This window comes from Parus major, chromosome 2 (genome assembly GCF_001522545.3).
Source record: "Parus major isolate Abel chromosome 2, Parus_major1.1, whole genome shotgun sequence".
In the NCBI taxonomy this organism is placed as follows: Eukaryota; Metazoa; Chordata; class Aves; order Passeriformes; family Paridae; genus Parus; species Parus major.
This window is the reverse complement of record NC_031769.1, coordinates 58,417,100-58,440,177: the sequence shown is the minus strand read 5'-3', so window position 1 is coordinate 58,440,177 and position 23,078 is coordinate 58,417,100. Positions and strand designations below refer to the sequence as shown.

The following is a 23,078-nucleotide window of genomic DNA, read 5'->3' as shown; positions in this document are numbered from 1 at the left end:
ACCAAAGAAGCTTGGGCTATTAATGAAACCATTACTCTCACTTTTTTCTTTATATACTATAGTGATTAAGCCACTTTGGAAATACCTTGTTTTTCCTTTGGCTAATTCTACCCCATTTTGCTTTAATGCACTTCCACTTATGCATGCAGCAACACTCTATTTCTGTGCATATTTCAGTGCACCATACGGGTACGAGTCTTTAGAACTCTTGCCCTCTGCATTCTCATTATTTTTTCAGAGGAATTACATATCGCATCTTTGTGGGATACACTTCAGCTCTCCAGCTGTCATGCTCTTTCCTCAGTAGCTTCCTTAGCCCCCAAACTTGCTTTCTTGCAGTGTTTTCCCATTGAACAACTAACCTGTTGCTATCAGGGCAGACCCAGACGCCAACGCTTGGCCCTCAGCCTCACTCTGTCTCCGAGGAGTCCCCCTCGGTCTCCCTCTGAGCGATCCATTTCCCCAGCCCCCAGATCTCAGTGCCTCGTCCTTCGCAGGACACTTTCAGCCACGATTATCCCCTGGCTGGACAGACAGCACAGCACCGGGTCCCTGCGGTTTTCGATGCTGACTAAAAGGGGAGGTGGTGTGGGGGGGCGCGATCAGAGGCCTCTGCGCCGCCACCCCGGGAGGGCACCGCCGTGACCTTGGCGTGCACCTGCGGGCCCGTCCTGCGCGGCCCCGGGACCCGAGCGCCGGCAGCCGGGAGCGCCGGGCTCCCCCCGGGCGGCCGCCCTTGGGCGGGGGCGGCGTGGCGAGCGCGGGGGCGGCGTGGCGAGCTTGGCCCGGCGCCGCTCCGCGCCCGGCGGCGGCGGCTCAGTGCGCAGGCACGGCGCGGGAGCGAGCGGCGCTCCGGGCCGTACATAATACGTGGTGTCTGGGGCCGGCGCGGCGCAGAGCGGAGATGGGGCCGGGCCGGGACAGCCGCAGCTAGCGCCGCCAGCGCGGGGGCTCGCCGGCCGAGGGCAGCGCCGGGAGGGACAGGTAACCGCGGGGCCGCCGCTCCGGCCCTCGGCAAACTTGGGCTCGGCACTTCGGCGGGGGCACGGCGCGGAGCATCCCGCGGAAGGCAGCGGCCGCCCCGGGCTTCGCCTCCCGGTTCGGGGGGAACGCGGCTCTCCCCGGGCAGGCTGGTGCCGCGCTGCCCCGCCGGGGGTCGGGGAGGGGAGGCCGGAGCGGGATTTCCGCTGCCCCCGGGGCACCGCCGGGCCGGGAGGGTCGAGGGGGCCGAGATCTCGTCAGCGTCCGGGCGCTGCGGAGTTCTTCCGCTCCGGCCGGGAAACGGGAGATGGAGAGCATCCCGCTCCGGCCCCTGGCGGCGGCGAAGCGGGCGGAGCCGCCCCCCCAGGAGCAGAGGAGAAGGTGCTGCTCGCACCCCCGTGCAGGGCAGGGGAACAGAAGGGGCATCCCGGGCATCCCGGCCGGACTCGGGGGAGCGGCAGCAGGTGCCCCTGGCAGCGCCGCAGCCCCGGGCGAGGGCAGGGCTCCGGGACGGGCGGAGCGCTGCTCGGCCCCGCCGCCGGCCCGGGAAGCGCCGGGAGCTCAGGAGGCATCCGAAGGGCCACCTCGGAGACCGCTGTCAAAGGCAGGCTGTATGTGTGCCATGCCAATGTTCTCCCTAAACAAGGAACGCGGACTGGAAACATGGCTCTTTGAACAGAAGGGTCAAAGTATGTAAATCTGAAGAAGGGGGAGGGCGACTTCACCTCTGCCAACCATCAGCATTCGTGGCTTACATTCGGTGGCAGTGTGGTGTCACAGAGCAATGACACATCTTTATTTCCTTCTGTGCTGCTTTTTAAATGGCAGTTCCTTATATCTTATTTTCTTTAAATGTGTTAAACCCTGGCACAATAAAGCAAAGTGTTTGGAAATTTTTGGAGCAATTTTTCATGGAGCTTGCTCATCTTTTAATCTGTCTGTTCACCAATCCAATCACATCTCCCCAGATCAGCAGAGGATAGTAAAGCTCAAAGTAAACAGGACAGCTTTTGCCATGGAAACAAAAGTTGCTAGGGGATGAATTGCTACTACACAGTGGTGTTCTCTGAAGCTGTGATCCTACATCCCACATTTTCCTGAGCACCTTGGGGTTTAGGCACTGAAAAACTTAATGGTTAAGCCTCTTCTTTCAGCCTGAATGTATGTTTTCAGATCGTGAATAACACAGATTTCGGTAACAGCAACTCTCTTTTTAGCAAAAGTTTCCCAACATTTCAGTGTTTAGTTTCTCAGCCCTGAAGGCAAGACATGCAAATACACATCAACACTCAAGAGATCATAGCTACTGCAGTATTTATTCATCCAATGTAAATTGATGCTGTGACACACGTTTCCTTCCTACTTGTGGAGAGCTGTTTTCTCTCTGACTGTTCAGTTCCTGTGCCGGATCTGTAAGTAGCAAGAACATTACATTTACATTGCAGCTGAGAAAAGAGACCATCTTACCCCAGGCTGCTTCATATAGGGCCGGGGAGCCACCTTCTCTCTTAAGGAGCAATATATTTTTCAAAAAGATAGGAGATTATTTGTAAGTGAAAGAGTCTGACCATGAAAAAAATTCTCAGTAGAATTAAAATTATACAGTGCTTGAAAAGAATTAAAGAATTCATGATTCTGGCAGTCTTTTCATTTTTCTTTTTTTTTTCCCTTTCATTTTAAAAGGTCATACCGCTTGATGGTATCACAACTATTTCAAACATAAGATCATTCTTTTGTTTTCTGTTTCACCTCCCAACTCTTATTTATCATTTTGCTTGTATACCTGACCAAAACAACCTATTAGCCTTTTAGATTGCCAAAGAAAAATAATCTAAGTGTCGTTTAAGCTGTGTGGTCCTTACAGGCAGTTCTTCATCAAGCAGTCAGAAACACTGCATCCTACTTTTTCTCTCTTGACTAAACCTACAGGCAGTGCAATGAATTGCAAGGTCATGTTTATACAAGTCTCTGTCATGTCACATTGGGTTTTCTTAAATTTATCACAATAACTAAATAGTAATAATAACTAAAGTTGCTGGTTCAGACTCAGGGAAGTGCTTCACCTCCTTTCTGAATCCTCCTGGTGGCAGCTGGAGTAATTCAACTAAGCTTTGGCAGACCACATTATCCCATCATGTTAATTCTGGTTCTTCCCTGGGTTGACCTTATGGAGTCGCTTACACCTGGGGAAAATACCTACCATTCTGCTCATTATATGATGCTAAATTTGCTTACCTGAATGATTTAAGTTAGCCAGAAGTTAAGCATAATTTATTAAGAAGGTAGAGTCAATGTGAGAATAAAGATCTAAGTAAGGACCCAAGAGAATGAGTCTCTGCAGTATTTAGTTGACCTCTTTATTTCTGATGTGTGAGATGGAATCTTTGCTTAACCAAAAGATGAGTTGAGGGGTATGGATTTAAAGTGCTCTTATCATTGAGGTATAGGCAGTGTGACCCTGCATGAGAGAGCTGGAGCAGTGGTGGTAAACTACATAATTTTTCGCTCTTCTCCTTTCCCCCTAAGGTATGAGGTGGGCAGAACTCTGGTTTTATGAGAACTCCTCAGTGCTTGTGCTGTTAAAGATGGCAGCTAGCTGTGAGTGGTGGCAGTGAGTAAAGAGGGCTTCTTGTCCTCTCTTTTTGGGTAAGGAATAAACAGTTTTTCTGAGGGAAACAAAAAGAGCCTCCGAAAGTGAAATAACTTACAGCTTTTCCCCACAATAGTCCAGATACTTTGATACAAAACACAATTTTATATTTTTTTGTCCCTCAGAAAATCATAGTGTTCAAAACTTCATAGCATGATAAAAAATGCACAACAACCTGTCCTTGTTTTTGACTGGCATCTAATGAATTTTTTCTCAGTAGCCATTACAGTGCTGTGTTTGGGATTCAGTATCAGAACAGTGTTGATAACACACTATGCTTTGGTTGTTTCTTCATGCTTGCCCTAAACCAAGGACATTCTCAGTGTCTCATGCTGTGCCAGTGAGGAGCTGCACAAAAAGATGGGAGGAAGAACAGCCAGGACAGCTGAAGTGAGCTGATCAGAGGGGTATTCCACACCATAGAACATCATGCCCAGTAGTGAAACTGTGGGAGTTACCAGGAAGGGGATGATGGCAGCTTGGGGACAAAGTTTGGCATTGGTAGGGGTGGTGAGGAACTCTATTGTGCATGACTCCTTTTTCTTGGGTATTATCACTCCATTTTTTATTTAGTACTAGTAGTATTATATTTTACTTTATTTCAATCATTAAACCATTCTTATCTCAGCCTACAAGATTTACTTTTGTTTTTTCTTCCTATTCTACCATGGTGTAGGGATAGAGGGTAGATATGAGGTAGTGGCTGCAAGGTGCTTAGCTGCCAGCTGGGCTTAAACCTTGACACAAACAAATGTTTTTCACTATATTTAACTGTAGCTGGAAATATCAGTGTTAGCTATGTGCAACTTGACACAGGGTGGCCACAGGGCCAGGCTCTCCCAGTTCACCTGGTGAGCAGCTGGTGCTGCCCAGGAGCTTCCTGCTGTCTCAAGGAAGTGCCTTGTTTTTCCACCATTTCTTGGAAGGCCAGTACCATGAGCAAGCTCTGGTGGACACTAGTGCTGTACTATCAGCAGAGAGCAAGCCCACACACAGACTTGGACAGCACTTCTTTAATTTCCTAAAGCTTTGCAGTGGCTGAGGTGGAAAAGGGAAACTTGCAGGGAGTTGCTCTGCAAGGCTCAATCACCAGCAGTGTTCCCTCTAGCTCTTGGCAGGTCTCCCAGCAACACCTGGGCTGCCTCCTCCACTGGGTCATGACTTCTGTGAGAGCCTTGAAACCTCATCACTGTGTTGTATGAGAGATATTTGCAACTGTAAGAATGGTGAGATCATGAAATCCCAAACCAAATGCATATTAGATATACAAAATAAATAAAACGTCAAGATAATGGGCTTTTGTAAAGAGGAAGAAGCAAATCCCTCTCTATTCCTGAGCCAAGAATACAACCAGATTTCCAGAGCTCACTGGAAGTTCACTGTTTATGCCAGCACTGATTCTAGCAGAGCCAGCCAAAAGATTCAGTCAGACTGTTGCTATTCCCCATCAATATTTTCTGGATTCTCCTTAATTTGAATGCTTGCATATTCAGGTTTTTCATACTCAGCAAGATCTCTCATTCTCAAAGGGTAAAGGTCTGTAGGGCTGCAAAACTGGGAGGTCCCAGCTGCCATGAGCACATAAAACCTCCTTCCCTCTAAGTGAAATTGCTGCGGAAATCTGACGTACTTCTTGAAGCTGATATAAATTGAGCCATGACTTTCAGGTGCAAGTTCTGATTAACAGTTCCCTTTGGACTAGGGCTTTTTGAACTTCTTTAAAGAGAAGCCGATCAGCCTAAGTGACGTTGAGCTATTGCTCAAGTTGTTTCTAGGGGCTAGTATTATTTCAGTGAATTCAGTAACATCACACTTGCGCAAGCAAGTTCAGGCCTTGGACTTGCGTAGTTAAATATGGATTTTGTGCGTTAGGAGAAATAAAATGGAAGGAGTAAGAAACTTGTTGGTAGTTCTCATAGCCAGCAAAATTCTGATTTTTATTAAAGTCAGCAGGGGCTTGGGCATCAGCTTCTTCAAGAGAGCAGTACTTGGCTGTAAGCTTAATATTTCCATTTCGGTCTTGCTGAGCAGATTGATGCGGTTATGGCATTCTTGTTATTTTATTTTTTTTTTAACTATCCCTATTTAAATTCACGTTATATACTCCTTTATCTGTCTAGGACTTACTTTGCCTCTGTTTCCCATTTCTGTGAGTGGTATGTCAGTCTTTAGTCCTGCACTTCAAAAGCTCAGAAAAAAATATTTTAAAAAACCCCTTTTCCACAGCAGTTTGGAAAGTTCATAAAGTGACAAACTCCAGAAACTGACAAAGACAGTCTGGAAGAGAGGCAACATGAGCCCTTGAGGGATGCTGGATTTTGTTACCTGGCATATCCTGCTTTTTTCAGTCTCCATGGAAACACAGTAGCACATCAGTGTGAAAGATGGGGAGTGAGCACCCTGCGTACGGGAGTGAATGTTCCCTGCAGCACCTTTGGGCTGTGCTGTGCCAAGTCACTGAATTCCTTGGGTTCGCTTGAGCTGAGTCACTGCATGAAACTGTACCCGGCTCATTTCTCAGTTTGGAAAAAAAATGAAGGAAAGGTCTCTCCTGGACCGTTTTTTTCATCACATCTGGAGAGTTTGCAGGCATCTTTGCTCTCCCACCACACTGATAATGATCTGCTTTGCATGAAACCTCTCGTTGCAGGTAGGAAGGATGAGCTCCTATGCTGACATCTGCGGGTCCAAGCACGCGCAGGGCAGCACCGAGGGAGGGTACCAACGCTACGGAGTTCGGTCCTACCTGCATCAGTTTTATGAGGACTGCACAGCTTCAATTTGGGAGTATGAGGATGATTTTCAGATCCAGAGATCGCCGAGCAGGTGGAGCTCTGTATTCTGGAAGGTACTGCCTGTTGCTTTTTACTGGAGAACAAGACTCCCATTTCAAGACTTTCCCAGTGTAACTACTGGTATTAAGTACTCATCCAGAAAGGCCTTTTGTTGCTCAGTTCTGCCTGAGGTGGCCAAATAACTATGTCTGAAAGCAGGGCACTTCTACCAAAATATGTCAGCTCCCCGGGTTCTTTGGATCATCTAGTTTCTCTGTCCCAATGTCACTGAAACACCAGAGTCTTGTCTGGGAACCCCATGTACATCTTGAAAGCGTAGTTTACCTCCTCTCTGCATCAGTAGAAGTCCTGCCAGATTTTGGGAACAGTACTGGTAGGTTAAGAGTAGAATGTGATGTAGGGCTCAAGAAAACCAAAAGATCTCCATTAAGGTCAGGGAATTTGACAGAACTGGAGAAGAGCAGAGGTTGGGTGGGGCCTGTGAGGCCATCTAGTCCCTACTCCCTGATGATCCCTAGCCCCAGGAATGTTCTGGGTGAAACAGATTTTTTACTTACACTTGAAATGTGCTATAAACACTCTGTGATCTGTTCATATGTCAATAGAAACTTTCTTCTAATCCCTGCAAAGGAATGAGATCTCATAAGTAAAAGCAAGTGGTGGATATGACAGACTACCAGCAGGAGCTGAACTGTTGATGCTAACCACCAGCTAGATCTAAAGAAATAATCAGTTACACAGCACTGGGGTTAAACTCTGACCCTCTCTCTGATGGGGCCTTTCAACATGAAATGCTGTTTAGAGATAGTAACAAATTCCATTGTTTCCAGAAATGTCAGTACTCAATTATATAAATATGAGTTGTAAAAAGAACATTTTCCCTTATATTCTAGTTCTACTAAGGCCTCATATGTCCTAAAAGAAAAATGCCCATCTTCTAGGAGAGAGAACTATATCTGCAAGACACAGTGAAAGATAAATGCCTCCTAGGAGTACTTCCCAAATGAAAACTAGAAAGGGAAATGGACAAACTAGAAATTAATTGAGGGTTTGTTTTGTTTCTTTCTTTGTTTTCCAGGTCGGACTCATCTCTGGGACGGCTTTTATGCTGATAGGTGTAGCTGTTCTTGTAGTGGGTTTTCTTGTGCCACCGAAAATCGAAGCCCTTGGAAAGGATGATTTTGTTGTTGTGGATACCCATGCTGTTCAGTTCAATGGGTCCCTTGATATATGCAAGCTGGCAGGAGCAATCTTGTTCTGTGTTGGAGGGTCCACTGTGGCAGCATGTCTGCTAATGTCTGCTTTTGCTAAAAGTTACTCCAAAGAAGAGAAGTACCTCCAGCAAAGATTTAAAGAGAGAATAGCTGATATAAAAGCCCATGCAAACCCAGTCACAAAAGCGCCAGCACCGGGAGAATCAAAGATACCTGTCACTTTGTCCAGAGTACAGAATGTCCAGCCTTTATCTGAAACCTGACCCTTCCCTTGGGTTTTGTTTCTCTTGTAGATCACTTTAACTGGAGAATATCAGCCCTTGTTGGCATCTGTGCTAGTCAAGTAAAACATCGAGTGCTCCGCTATATAAACATGCAGCTAATGGGGAAGCTGCTCTGGTAAAAATTTAGGATTGGGAAAAAGGAAATTATGTGATTAGACCTGTGACTAATATATTCAGTACATTTGAACCTTTTAATCTGTGTGGGTACAGTAAGTTCTTGCAACAATTATTAGGTGTTTAGCTTATCAGATTGCATCCCTGGGAAACCTAAGGTGCACTTAATGACAGCTGTACCAGGAACACTCTACATCCCACTATTTAAAAATTAGATGAATTTGCTCTTTTTTCAGTTTCATTAATTTGTTTAATTTTTATGGTTTTTTGCTTTAAAATACTCTTTAGTCTTACATTTCCCACCTGGTTCTGCTGTCTGGGAATCCAAGATTCTGCCCTTGTAATTTGCACTTGTCCTCCTGTCACATGCTACAGTCTGTATCAAAGTAATACTGCACAGGTAAAACATATATGTCAGGGAGAGCCCTTAATTTGATCCTGGCACATGTCACTTCCCAGCAATGAAACTTCCTGGGAAAGGCAAGTTATACTTGATCCTGAGTTATAACTAACCTGTGCTAAACTGCCACTTTTGTCTTAGTCATTGCCATGTTAGCAAAAACTACAGAGAAAATAAAGATAAGGAATTCCTGTGGGAGGAGGAACATCATACTTGTGTGTCTTTGCTTTGATACTGTTTCTTAGACTGTATTATGTTGAGGATAATACAAAATGTTTTTGTTTTGTCTGGGTGAGAATGAATAAATGTGGTTTGACATAGCCAGGCCCTGTATTCTGTCAGTACATCAATGCCATGTTAGATGATCTCAACGTACGTATCTGAACACATTTTGAAATGCTGTTTATATTTTTATAGAGAATAGAAGACATTATGCTTAACCAGATACATCTGTGTAAATGCTTACCTAAAGACTTGTCCTTTCATGGAAGACCCGTAACTATTTTCTCACCCAGGCCAATTATTTTACTGTCTTAATCTATGGATTTAAATTAAACTGTATAAAGATGTGACATTTGTACTCTCTGACAATATGTGCCACCTTATAGTTCTGTCTATTTTTTGAATGGATTGAATAAAATTCTAGGCGTGAGCCAGCCATGGATTTTGTGAAAAGTTTCTTTCTGAAAAAAATTTAAGAGCACTGCTTAAAGGAGAAATCAGCAGTTGAAACTCACTGGTCTCTTAATGCACTAGCATCTGTTTTCATCTTACAGCAGCAAGGAAGCCACTTTGGTGCTGAATCAAACAGATTCTGCCACAATAATGGCAGGTATGTGATGAGAGTTGTGCTCTTTCCCTTGCTCATAAAACATTTTGTGGTCTGTGACGCTCAGTTCAGACTTACGACATCAATAAGCCAGATCATATGTGTTTGGAAATTTCAGCTGAATCTGCAATAGTTATTTATGGCCGACAATACCATGGGAACTAAAATTTTCTTCTGCAAAGAAAGTTCCCATCTTGGCAACACAATTGCAGAGTCCAAGCATTAGCACTGAAAAGATGGACAGTCCAGAGCTCATCAAATGCACACAGTCAAAGAAAATAGAAGAAAGGAGGCATAAAGGCAATTCACTGGCACCCATATATTAGAAATGCAAAGGCACATTGTACCCAATACTTCAAAATAAGACTGCAGTCTCAGGGGAGAAATAGATGAAGCAGTGCTAAAGAGGAAAAGATCAGAAGACTGGCAAGATGAGCTGTGTGTATTTATAAAGAAAGCCATCAAGAACAGGGGTGAGGTACTGATTACTCACAAGGCACGTGGAGAGTCTGTCACTGCTGCTGTTTGTTATTCCGGGTAGAAAGGGTCCTCAGCACCTGTCCAGGTTGCAAGGAGTGTTGTTTACTGCCATTGACTTTCACTGCTGTCAGGCTATCAGTGTGTGGGCAGCAGTGTCAAGCTGTTCTGGCCTTTTCAATTGAGTCTTTTTAATTGTGCATGGAGGAAATGTGACATTTTAAGTTTTACAGTGAAGTTCACAGGAGATGAGAGCGAGGGCTTCTGTAACTGAGTCCCTTCTCTTCACCTGCATTTTGTTAATACTGTACTGGAAGCTTGACTGAAATTCCAGCCGGAAAAGAATGCAGAGGTTGGGGTAGTTCACCCAAGCTAGTTATATGGGTATATAATTCTCTTTAAAACACACTCCACCACACATGCAAGTGTCACTAAATTTTCATCCAGAGGACAACTGACCAATCAGGTAATTGACAGAGTGGATCCAAACATCAGGTGCTCAGTCACATTGCACAGAGCTGAACATGCTTTGACAGTACAAAAGGAGATGAGTCATGGCACGGCATTACCCAGGTGCTAAGGGAAAAGAAATGCCCTTGAGGATTTTACTGAAGCTTGCTGGGATAGGAAATGCACTTGGGATTTATCAACAGCAGCAAAGCTGATAATGCTGTCATGGCTAACGTTGCCACACACGTTTCATCTCATTAAACCCTTGTTTCGGTTGCTTGGAGCTTTTCTGGAACTGAGACCTCCAGAGGCTGCAATCCTTCACAGCAGAAAATCAGTGCCACACACAGCTTTTGTAGAAATACTGAACAGAAAATTGCTCTCTTAAGAAGCCCCATACTGGAAAGATTAGGACACCTCAGGAACATTTTTAAGATCCGTTTTCTTGTAATGTTTTAACACCTTCACCCTTTGGTGCAAGAACTGAAGCATTAGCAAAAGGCAGTGGAAATGTACAGTGTGCTGTTCTTATGGAAAATGTCTGTGACATGGCCTCCAGATGGGGACCAGCAAGAGGAAGTCACGCTCCCTGGGAAATTTCTATTGAGGTTGAGGGCAATCTGTACCTGCACATATCAATTTCCCTACCATGTAACTTTTTCACTTTTCCCATCCCCACTAAATTGCAGCACACACTCGACTATGGGACTGCCTGGGACTTCCCCTCCAAGCACTGACTGCCATCAGCTTTCTAAAGGACACATAAATGGAGACCCCAGTGCAAATGAAATGGCTTAAGCAGCCAAGCTCTTCTTTTTTCAACCCTTTGACCTCCCTGCTCCAGAGGCTCCTTTCAGTTTCTTCCTGCTCACCTTATTTCTTGCCCCTCTTCTAGACTCATTTGGCTTGAAATTACAGTGCAATCCCTCCCAACCCAACACCATTTTCTCTGCAATTTTAGTGAAAGAAGGCACAATTTTCATCTGAGTGGTAATTACTGTCTTCGTTTTGGTTAATAGAAGCTAACCTGAAGGTTAGCTCTGCTTCCCCAGCACACTGTGATGGAAAGGCTTCTGTTAGCATCTGCTCTGTCCTCCACTCTCCAGGCTGTCTCGAACCCTTTATTTTCCAATTTTTCCCAGTGCATGGTGAATCACAGGCAAAAGGCAGAGATGGAAACATTCTTCCTCTTGAGCTGCCTGTAAGCAGATTTAATTCCCAGTTTCAGCTACAGCCTCAGCCTGCCATTTCCAAGAGACTTTTAATCATGCACAAGTACAAGCAAACAGCTCTTCATGAAAGCAGAAGCAGCAGAATAGGGAGGCTGCAGAGAGAGTTTGGCAGGGGGAGAGGAGCAGCACAAGCTGCACACCAGGGAGGCCACTCAGAGGTCATGAAATGCAAAGGAGTCAGCAAAAGACTGCAAGTACCTTAGCTGGATGCACTTTCCCAGCAGCTTTCTCAAAGGGCTAAGAGTGGAACAATTTTGGTAAAATAATTAGCACTTGGGATTATTCAGCAGTGCCCAGTCATCCTGCCATTACACAGCAGGCTGCCCTCTCAGCTCACTGCATGTCAGGGGTAGAGGGACAAAAAAAATACAGGCTGCATGAGCAGGCTGTAGAGACACAGCCTCACCCCTTCCCTGTCCTACCCCTTACACAGCTGAAGGAAGCAACATCTCTACAGAGCATTACCCTGTACCAGTCATTCGGGGTTAATGCCCATGCACCTCTTAAGAGAAACAACACTTGAGTTTTGTCAGTTCATCCTCCTGGGATGATATCCCAGAGGAAAACCTTTGCAAATGGGGAGACCCACCTAGTTTACTCCTATTTCAAATATTTAGAGACCATGTGTGATTCTTCTGGAGCCTTCTGGTCTCTGGGCAAACAATCCATCCACCTCCTCATTTTTCTTCAGTTCTTATCTGGACATGTGGCAGACCACACAGTGTGCATTTCCTGCATCAGTTCACTTGATGCACATTAAGCAGGCCAAAGCTCAATTTTACTGTCAGATAATTTACAGAGGTATTGGGATGAAAATAATCTCTGCATATTGACAGTAGGTGAAGCAAATACTTCTAACAGCCCTTCAGAGAAAAGAGCCAGCATCAAATAACCTCTTTTATTGTTTTTTCCTAATTATTTACAGCTGATTTTTGAAGGCACACTTTTTTTTCCATAATTTTCCATTCGGGGACTTTTGCAAATACAGATGGGAGGTCAGTTTTTAACAGTGCTAATAAGCTAGTCAATTTAACAATGTATGTTATGCTGCTCAAGCAATTTCAGCCTCAAAAATTATGGCACTCATCTCTTCAGGCCATTTCCCAGCAAAAGGCACCCTTCAGCCTGAGGCTAAAAGGCTGTGGTGGTGGTGGTGGTGTTGTGGTCATCTGTCAATGGGTATCAGGAGACACAGTCAATGAATATTGAAAACATAGAAAAGCTTGCTGCAGGTCTAAAACCTGTGACCAGAACAATGTATGTACAGCGGTTGAAATCTTCATGGAAACAGACATTAAAAAAAAAAAAAAAGAAAAACCCTAACAAAAAACAAAACACATCAACAACTTTTGACATCAATATTCTGGCTCCCATAGATGGCTGGACAGGCTTGAGGATCTTATTGTTGGACAAGTGCATTATCTCTAATGTGAGGACACATTTTTTTCCCTTTGGATACTATGATTAAAGAAAAAATCTTCAGATAACTGTTGCTCAGAATAGGTCCAGCTCTCGAATAACCCCTTGTAAAGGCACTTCTGAAACTGGAGCAAGTTTGTACCCAGACAAAAATCCTCACTGCAAAGACTGCTAAACAGAGCCACTATCTCTGAGGAGCACAAATCAGAGGGTGCCCCAGTATCCCTCATGTACAGGCTGACTGGGTTTCTGGCTCCCTGCTTTGTAAGGTCAGAAATTAGTGGGTTCATCTGCATCTTCTCCAGCATATCAGAGGTGACTGAGAAAGCCCTGAGTAAGGCACACATCAGTGCAAATCAGAGCAGAGGTATTCACTGAAACCCAGGACAAGCCACAGAAGCCAGTGACAGCTTTTAGCTCTGGCCTATAGCTGAGCTTTTAGGGCAGAGGCAGCTCCAGCATGCTTCCAAAATTCACCATAGCAGCCGTGTGAACTCCCTTGTGCCCTAAGAGCCAAAGTCCCAGATTTGCCCAGAGAGAGACATCATCATTTTAGGCCACAGGATGAGTAGCAAGAGCTTGGTCCCTTGAAGTAAACACCAGATAAAGAGAGATGATTGCAGTACATGCAGCCAGCCTGTCTTTAGCTTAAAATCACAACAGAATGAATGGCAAAGAGCTTGTTCTGATCTCCAGGTGATCATGTAACTGGAAAGTGATAAACTGAGTTTGTTGGTTTAAATGTGTCTTGTGTTTGACATAGGTCTACATGACATATAGACAAATCTTTGCCCTGACATGTCTGAGTCCTCTGCCCTTCCTCTGCCCCTCCAGCAGCAGTGACTGCCCTCTGAGGAGTGCCTCAGCATTGCTCTCTGAACTAAACTGCTCGCTCTTGTGACACCATCTGCTTAGCCAAAGGTATGACAGGAAAATATTCTCCAGGTCACACACAAGTTCACCTGCCTGAATCACTGGCATAAACCTTGAAGGCCTCAGCTCAAAAGCAACTCCAGACCCTATAGCCAGAGGTTTTTGTCTCTGCAGATGCACTCATGGCACCCGTGTTGAGAAGGCTCTGGCCTCTAGTTGTCTGGTGTGTTGCCAAGTCTCCTCACGCAGGCTCTCTTTGAGTAATCCAGCAACCAGGCATACACAAGGCAGGTCCCAAATCTCTCGCCAGCAGCGATGCAGACCAGCCCATCAAGTCCTTATCTTTAAAACACCCAGCTGTGGATCACACAGATGTTGGATTAGGAGAAACTCAAAGTGTACACCAAGTATCTCCAGATCTGCTCTGTAAGGAGGCTGCTGGCCATGTTTCCTGTGAATGCCAGGTCTGTACTGAGGCACACTCACAGCAAAGTGCAGAGAACTGAGGTGCCCAAGGACTGCAGTCTGCATCCCATGTGTAAGGGAACTAATCTAGCGCTGGCTCACTGCTTGTATGCAGGGCTGAGTAGTTAAAAAAGCAAAGCTGCTGGGAGCACCATGTGGAGCCAAATATCCACAGACACACACACTGCTGACACGTGCATCACTTCTTTTGGTACAGGAGCCCTCACAAGGCAGTGTTGTGTAGTTTTTTCACCTACTGGAAGCTTCTGGAGGAGTAGGCATTTGTCTGGGAGCAGTGGCAAACACCACAGGGTCAGTCAGCAGCGTGATCTGCTTGCCACATGCACCAGCCATGGCACTGCCCAGCACCTGCAGCAGCCACGCTCAGGGGCCCTTTGCAGCACCAGGGCTCTGCCTGCTGTGGAACAGCAGTGGAACATCCAAGTGTAGGGAGGTGCTAGTGAGTGAAAAAAGCCTTAACACCACTATTAAGGCCTTTGAGATGAACTACCCATCCCCACTCTTGCCAAAAACAAACAAACAAACAAACAAACAAACACACAAACAACGCACACTTTTTATGCAAAAATAACCTCTGCTTCAGTTTCCCCACAGAAAATCATGCTTGGGAAGGTTCTTCCAGGGAAAGGCTCTAATCCCAATGAGCAAGTACAATGCTACTACAACAGTTGTCTGCCTGCCTTTGCACACACCCAGGACCATGTGCAAGCATCAGATGTGCCTGAGGGTGAGGCCCCCAGCCAGAGGCACCCAAGAGGTTTAGCTACCTTACCTTCCTTGTCCTGGGAGAAGCCACCTACAGTCATGGGGTCAGGGTACTTTGAACTATGAACCCTTTGTTCATTTTGAACTAGGCCAATAATATTTTCCCATCACTAACATCATAAGAAGATTAAACTATTAATATGCACATGATTTATGAGTGCAGTGTGTGTGAGCACACAGCAAATGCCTTCAGTTTCAGCACTCACACACATCTATAAGTTAATGGATACAAACGTGCACACACAGAATAATCTACAAAGAGCAGATGGCTTCACTGTCTATTGCCATGTCCACAGCACTTCTTTTGATTAAAACTTAGATTGAAAGCTGTCAGGCACACAAAACAGAACCTCCTCGTGTGCATCCCATTCAATCATTCTGATTGCAACTACTTAATAAATACACCCTTCCTGGAGATACTTCATTTGGTATTTACATCTATTACCTAATGGTTATTTTAATGTACATTTGGGGTAATCAATCAAAATATCCCAGCAACAATCCTTTCCCTGTATTTTCAAGTGATCAGAATACTCACTTTGTTCTACTCTGCACACAGGTTTATTTCACTGTACTTTAGATGAAACTGAGTGGGGATTATATTCTCCTTATTTTCACCCATTTTTTCCCACAAACTAACTTTATTTTGGCTCTGACATGCCAAGGCACCAAAGCATTAGTTAAAATTCAATGAAAACTGCAGTCCCATGGGATTTAAGCCTATGCTTTAATGCTTGGCTGAAATTAGGAGTCTCTGCAGGGAGACATGTAGAAGTTTGGTAATTTTCCCAGGGATTGCCAGTGAACAGATAAAACTCATGTCATTTGCTGAGTACTGCCTGGACAGTACACACATACCAATAACCCAGGCCTAACCTGAATGGTGGCATTAAAAAACTCCCTGAGCAAGTTTAACTGTGCCACTAGTCTTGCATTTATAACTATGTAACAGCTCAATTGTCAATGTATTTTCTTTCACAGTTGCAATACGAAAACTGCCAAATCCATTTTTTGTTAGTTTTTTTATTTTTTTTTTTAAGTACTGGTTATGGGAGAATCCTGTCAGCTGCAAAATCACCAAATTTATCAAGTCAGTAACCCAAAGACAGATTTAACAACAAACAGGCCTTGATATGAGAGAAAACACAGGAATATCTGAACTAGTTCTCTTTAATAGCAAATTTTTTTAAAAAACAAAAGCAAAACAAGAAAACAATTCTTAAAAAAAACCCTCAGAATTGTTGCACATAAGTGTAATAAAATAACATTATATAAACTTTACAAAATTATGTATTTCTCAGGTAAAACTGAGTTAAGCAATCACACACAGCAGACCAAGACTGAAAAACTATTAGCAAGACCAAGACTGTATCAGTTTTGTTTAATTTCTACTAGAATTATTTGTTAGGTATAAACTAGTTTCCCTAAATAAAAAACCTGATAAATATTCATGTTGTCAGTGTAGCAAGGTGAATGATAAAATGGTTGTATCTCTAATTCCAAAGTCAGGTTTGCTTTTCTGAAGAAAGATATCCTTTCTTACAAGAGAACATAGGGGGAAACATTTTCAAAGTCGAGTAACACTCACAGGAATTTCATGCTGCTATGAAGGAAAATGGTAATATTACATTTCCCTAGAATTTAGTTTAATCCTTTAAATTATTCTTATTGATATCTGTAAGTCTCTTTAGCATGGAAAATACCAAACTTTTAGGGAAAGGAAAGAAATGACAGAAGCTGGCACTCAGAAGCTATAAATAGAAACCAACAATAAAGGTACCTGTGTCATTTTACCTCACTGTCACTCACAGTTATTTTTATCCATTCTGATTCAAGTTTGTTTTGTTGTTGTTGGTTTTTGTTGAGGAGAAGAGCTTGTTGGTTTTTACTTCTGCTTAACTATAAATGCCTTTTAAATCCCAGAGAAATCAAATATATTTGAATATAGGTTTAATTGCTATTACAAAAAAAGGAAGTGTGCACGCTTTGCTTAAGAGCTTGGCTAAATTAGGAGTTATTTTGAACTGATCACAAATGCAATATTCCCTTCTATCTTTCTCAGACAGCTCAACAGAAGCTACAGGTTTCATAGAAGGTTTCAAGGTTTCACAGACAATTCAGGGATTCCACAGGGTAGACTGTTCTAACCCTGTTCATATGTTTTTAACATGTCTTTTATACTTAATATTGCCAAAGCAGCAGAAATATGCTGAAGGATCTCCACATTTTCTACTACATTGGAAAAATATACTTAATAATCAGTAGAAGAAGGGAAGATGTTTGAGTTTCAGTTATGGCAAGTGGTACTTCACATTCCTTAAACAGTGCTTCAAGTTCAATTTGTTCATAAATGTAATTCTTGTCTTAATGGCATGAAATCAACAAAAATGACATTAAGTTTAGTATAGTAATAATTTACTAGCATTAACGATGAGGAAACCCACTATTTCTTTTGTATAATTAATAAAATCATGCTCAGGGCTGTATTTCTATGAACAACAAATTATTCCCATTACTAACAGAGAAATTATAAGACCAATGGAATCACTGTCATTAAGTGAACTAATACTGTGGATCAATGCCTTATTTACTAATGCATATTAAGCCACAGCCTATTGGGAGATAGCTTGCTCAGAAGGATGATGACACACTTCCAACCATTAAGGCTATGCAAAGGGTTCATAAAGGCAATAATTGTTCCTGACTTTTACAGAAAGCTGGTGGGCTTCTCCTGATGTCTCACATATTAAAATGGCTCCATCAACTGCAATGGTGTCATGGCAATTTCAGCCTGAATTTAGGCACGTTCTTTTTTTTAGTTCATTAATAAATTAAGTTTCTCTTAGACTGAATTACAAATCCATCCAAATTCAACTTTTTTAACTAATCTACTATATACTCTTCCTTTGTTCATGATGACAATAACTCACTATTGCAGGACAATCAACAAAATTTTCTGTTTTAAATGGAAATAAGCTGCAATATTGTAGGCTGTCCACATGTATTAATAGTGTTAAGTAAATGCTATTTATGTATGCAAAACCTAATAATTCTAATTAATATACTGAAAATAGACTATTTAGTAATATTGAACTGGCCCCTCATTATAGTAAATCATTTTCTGTGGGCATAAATCCATTAGGTGAGAAACATATTGTAGTTATATCTTAATTTTATACCTCAAGATTATACCTTATACCTATGTGGAATTGTAGAGGAAAAAATACACACGTCCTAGTTAAAAGGTAAAAGATAGTTTCATTTCCTGAACAAATCAACAAAGGAATTTTGACATTGAATGTGGGTGGGTCTCTTTTCCTTTCCCTGGAACAGTGTTGTTTTTCTGGTTATTCTATTGCTGCTAACTATCTCGTACCACAAAATAGTTAGTTTATTTCTAATACTACTATAAAGTACTCCTGCATTTTCCCCCTCAAATCCTATCAGAAAATCTCACCTTCTAAAACTAATTCTATATTCTTCTAGTAGATATAAACGCTTGTTTTTCATCAGTCCATAGAGCATCATCATCGCATTACGTGGGTACTCAACCTGCCTCCCTAATTTAAGTTGCCAACGACAAAAAATAACATGGTTTATATTTAAAGTGTTTTCCGTTCTCGTTTTCTGCTCATTACATTTTTCCTGTTTATGCAACTGCTGCATAGTCATTGCTCTGGTCGTTCTTTTCACTTTCCTGTGGGCTGGTGATTGTCACCCTTGGATTTGTTGATGTTTTTTCAAGACTGGGATCAACCTCAAGAAAAAGGACAGGCACTGTTAACGTCATTGGGTATCAAAGATTTCACTTAATTTCAATACAGTATTAAGCACCTCATATTAAAATTTCCACAAGGTATTCTAAATGTGAAAAAAATGTTTTCAAAGAGCGATGGTGTTAAAATTTTCATTTATTTTATACTTATATATCTTCCAAATGAGAAAGCACTCACATTAGAGGTCCCCCCTACAGCTCTTTCATCAAGCATCCAGTTACCCACATATGCATTTAAAGTGAATGCTCATTCACTTTCTCCATTTCCATAAATAACTTCAGCTTTTCTAAAACAAAAAAAAATTCAAATATATGAAGCACAGAATAAATTCAGAGCCCAAGAAAATGTCATGTTACTCAGCTCTCTCAATTGAAAAATATACTTGTGTGTCATACAGGAACTGTATTTTTCAATTTCTAAGAACAAGATGAAACTTCCACAACACAATGGCAAAATGCATTTATGAAATGCAACTTTTGTGAAAGTCAGTTCATCGAAATAATGAGGCACTGTGGGGTCATGAACACACCCATCTGCTCTGTCCTAAAAGAAAAAGTAATGTAGAAATATATAATGATTCTGCTTTTCTGGAAACTGCAAGAATATTTTTCATTACTTTTTTTCAAAATTTAGCACGCTAAGGAAAGTGGAAGATGCAGATTCATCAAATAGTGAGAAACATCTGCTTTCTCAGTTGGAGGGTATATAATGTAATTACTGATGAAACTGATCTATACAGACAGAAAACAACTTTTCCACAAACTGAAGTTCTCATAAATGGTCTCAGGACTTTATCAGAAATTAACTACTTAGAGACCAGACGAGAAGCATAAGGCTGAGATGAATGAAGAGCAATAACATAAGAAAAACAGTTTAAAAGAATTTACACTCACCTGGTTCTGACTGCCAGAATCCTCTTTTATTTCTTCTTCAGACTGAAGATCACCTTGATAGTTCAAATGCTCCATTCCCTCACAATTTCCTTCATTGGTTTTGCCATTTAAATGGATAGGTTCCTTTCCCTCTGCTTGGTCAACATTCTGTGTTTCTCCTGCTTCATCTTCATAATTTTCATTTAATTTCTTTTTGTTTCCTTCCACTTCAATTCTTTCTTTAACAGTTTCCTCACTTTCCTCTCTATTCACTTCTGGATATTCTTCTTCTCCTTTATATGCCTCCTCTCCCCTGTCATTTTCCTCTTCTACATTTTCTTCTTCATCTACAGTTTCTGCTGGCCTCTGGTGAAAGGAAAAGCAGCAGCATTATGAGGCATTTTAAATCAGAATGCTCCATGCAATTCTGAAATGTGACAGAAATCAAATTCACAATTACATCATTACTGAGGAATAAGTATGCTAATTTGAGGTTTGTCTACATGGACAGAAAATTATGCTCCCATACTTACACCCCATAATGCCCTTTTATTCCTCATTTACAACAATTGTTGGTGAGATTTAAATTTATTACACGGGTTTTAATTCATTTGGCCACACTCAGAACAACTGGAATGAGCTAGATTTAATGGGCACAGTAACAGCTCAATCTGTTCCATCTACTCCAAGTTCTCTAACTTTCTAGCATTTAGTACATACTTATTTATAAATCCTGTCACAAGAAAATATCATGTATTACTAGCCCACAAACTGTTCCCCAAGAAGCATTTTACCTATGGACCAGGTCATGCCACAACCATTGGTATTGTCTTCTTTGAATACACAGAGAAGTAGCCAGAGAGATGAGGTAGACCTACCACTGGTCACTTTCAAGACATCATTCCCCTTTCCAAAGATCCCTGTATAGGGTGCCTTGGCTAGGTTTTGCTGGACATTTGGCAGCAATTTTTTCCTACACAGAATTGGACTAGCAGCCAGAAGGAACAAGATCTTGCTTCACATTGTAGAAGAGTTATATGTATGGATAAAACTGCTGGCAGCATCATCTCACGACAGCCTGGGAGACAGTTGCACAAATTGTCTGGTCTTTGTCCTTTGCCTTCCAGTTTCAGCTTTGAAGGCACACCTGACTATTCAGTCAACCAATGCTCCCACCTGTCAAGATTACTTACATACTTCTGCTGAGGTATGAATCAAAATAAAGTGAAAAAAATCCCAGAGGAGTGACAGGGATGACTCCCACCCAACTTTGTCAGACTCTAAATCTAAAGCAAACAAGCTGAGAGCAGTAGATTATCTCTTAATCAAAACTGCTTGGAATTTTACTGTCCTCAGTAGCTCCTTTATGCAAGCTGCTATCTGTTACAGAGAAGCAAGTTGTCTTCTAAAAATTTATTTTCCTCACTAACCCTAACATTTCAAAAGAATTCTCTCATCACCTTCAACATATTAATAAGAGCCAGTTCAGTAAGATCAAGAATTTATTGAAGCCTCTTGATGAAACATCTTGATTTTCCTTTGATATCTAAGTTGCAACATAAGACAATTTTATTATGCCAGTACACAATACCACATTGGCACAGCTGCAAAAAGGACAAGTCATTGTGTTGCAATATTCCACAGAATATGGAATTACCAGAAATACTACGTGGCTACATGACCAGATAAATAATGGCTCCATAAGTGATTTTTGAAGTACGGTCATTTCTATGTGTTTTATTCAAGCCTTTCATCTAGTAACATCAAACTGGCCTTATTACCACTAAAATAAAACTTTAACAAGCCAAGTCTTTACAGAAACCTTCAAAGAAGGCACCATCCAAAGCAAATTTGATCCAACCTCTGTAACCTGCAGCACATAAAGACAGCCAAGAATCTGTAGATACATAAATTCTCAGAAGTTACCCTCTACTCTTAGGCATATTATCTACAAATTTGCTTTCAGCCTACTAAGGAAATTAGCAGCCCTGGATTATGACCAGAAACAGGGTAAGGTGGGACAAATTACACCAGATGCCACTAGCTAAAAATGTGTTTGGTTTTACTTAATGGCACCTGCTTGCTGTGACATTACACACACTAAATGAAGAGAGGGTAAGAAAAGTCAACACAGACCTTCTCAGTTAACTGTTGTAGTCATCCAAGACATTACAATTTCCAGCTTTTTGGTAGTGGCTTTAGTATGGTGGCTCATTGTGGAGTGCAGAAGAAAGTGTGCAGGCTTTATGCCATGGTGTAAACATATGTATCCCAATGCTTTAACTGGTTTCACTGCTGTGGAAGCAGTCTTTGGCATAGAAGCACAGTGAACATTTGAGGGACAGTGACTTCCTGAAGTGCTATTCTATCTGGACTTATTTGACCTTATCTGTCTAAAATAGGTGTGGATGCAAATTTTTGAAGAGTTAAATCTGCGGAACGTAGAATAAAAACATAGCATTACTGAACTGTACCCAGAAACTCACTGAAAGCTCATAGAGCATAGAACTAACATGAAATAATATTCAAATTCCAACTAATTTAACTTGACCAATCAAGCTAAATTGCAAGAAAAATAATAGTAGAGAACAAGATGAGTAGAACAACTCCCATCAGTGCAAGTATAATGTTTTTATAGTAACTGAAAATTTCAAGATAGCTGAGCCTATTACTACAATGTCATTACTATTATAGACAAAAATAAAGCCACGTTTTCAGCTAATAACTGGAAAGCAAAATGCATTCTTCGTTTAATCTCCTTTCAAGCTATGCTACATAAGAATGGACATTTCAAACAAGTTAAAAATACACATTGATCCAGAGGAAAAGACCTTTCACAAGGTAATCTAAAATGTAGCACTGCTCCCTCTGCATGTAGAGTCAAAGGTAGCCTTTAAAATGTGGGTATGACCACTGACTGTGCACTTCAGACTGCACAGCAGACCTAAGAGAGGACTGTAGGGAGGAAATTGAAGGCCAAAACCACCCACCAAATAGTACATTGCTCTTTACATAAAAAAGTGTGGTACTTCCTACTGAGATCTCATTGACCTACTCACCATGCATAAATTAGCATTCTCTATTTTAAGTACACCTTCTTCACTAAGAAAGAAGTATCCTTAGCAAATTTTAGGTTTTTCACATTTAGGGAAGGAGAATGTTTATCTGCATATATAAATGCAGGGAAGAAAACAGAAAAAGGGAGAAAACCAGAGGTCTTAATAGTCCAAAGCCTGTAAATGCTGTACGTGCTTAACTTTACCTTTTTGAACAGTTTCAGTGATAGCAGTGATCCTGAAATAATGAACTAAAGCCTACATTAAAGTACTTGGTGGCTCAGAGTGTAATTTAAAGTCCCCTGGAGTCATTGGGAACCTTTCCATCGAATTTTATGCAGTCCAGCCATATCTCCACCTACCACTGTACAAATTGTCTATTATATATGCACCAAAATTACCACA

At 42.0% G+C, this 23,078-nt stretch overlaps 2 protein-coding genes across 3 annotated transcripts in view; one reads left to right on the top strand and one right to left on the bottom strand.

Annotated features, from left to right (window-relative positions):
* The first annotated feature begins 603 nt into the window (after positions 1 to 603).
* NRSN1 (neurensin 1) lies at positions 604 to 9,102 on the top strand. The gene is made up of 3 exons (XM_015617763.2): positions 604 to 984; positions 6,282 to 6,479; positions 7,505 to 9,102. The coding sequence occupies exons 2-3, from the start codon at positions 6,291 to 6,293 to the stop codon at positions 7,901 to 7,903; spliced, it is 588 nt and encodes a 195-aa protein (XP_015473249.1). The 5' UTR covers positions 604 to 984; positions 6,282 to 6,290; the 3' UTR covers positions 7,904 to 9,102.
* Positions 2,279 to 23,078, bottom strand: part of DCDC2 (doublecortin domain containing 2) — a 68,017-nt gene continuing 47,217 nt past the window's right edge. The window contains exons 9-11 of one of the 2 annotated variants that reach the window (XM_015617762.2): positions 19,639 to 19,983; positions 9,761 to 9,824; positions 2,279 to 2,391 (exon numbers count right to left, since the gene is read on the bottom strand). In XM_015617762.2, coding sequence (XP_015473248.1) covers positions 9,780 to 9,824; positions 19,639 to 19,983 — 390 coding nt within the window. In that variant the 3' untranslated portion in view covers positions 2,279 to 2,391; positions 9,761 to 9,779. Of the gene's footprint in view, positions 2,392 to 9,760; positions 9,825 to 15,974; positions 18,727 to 19,638; positions 19,984 to 23,078 lie in introns of those variants that run through there. The other variant, XM_015617759.2, reaches the window with a different exon arrangement.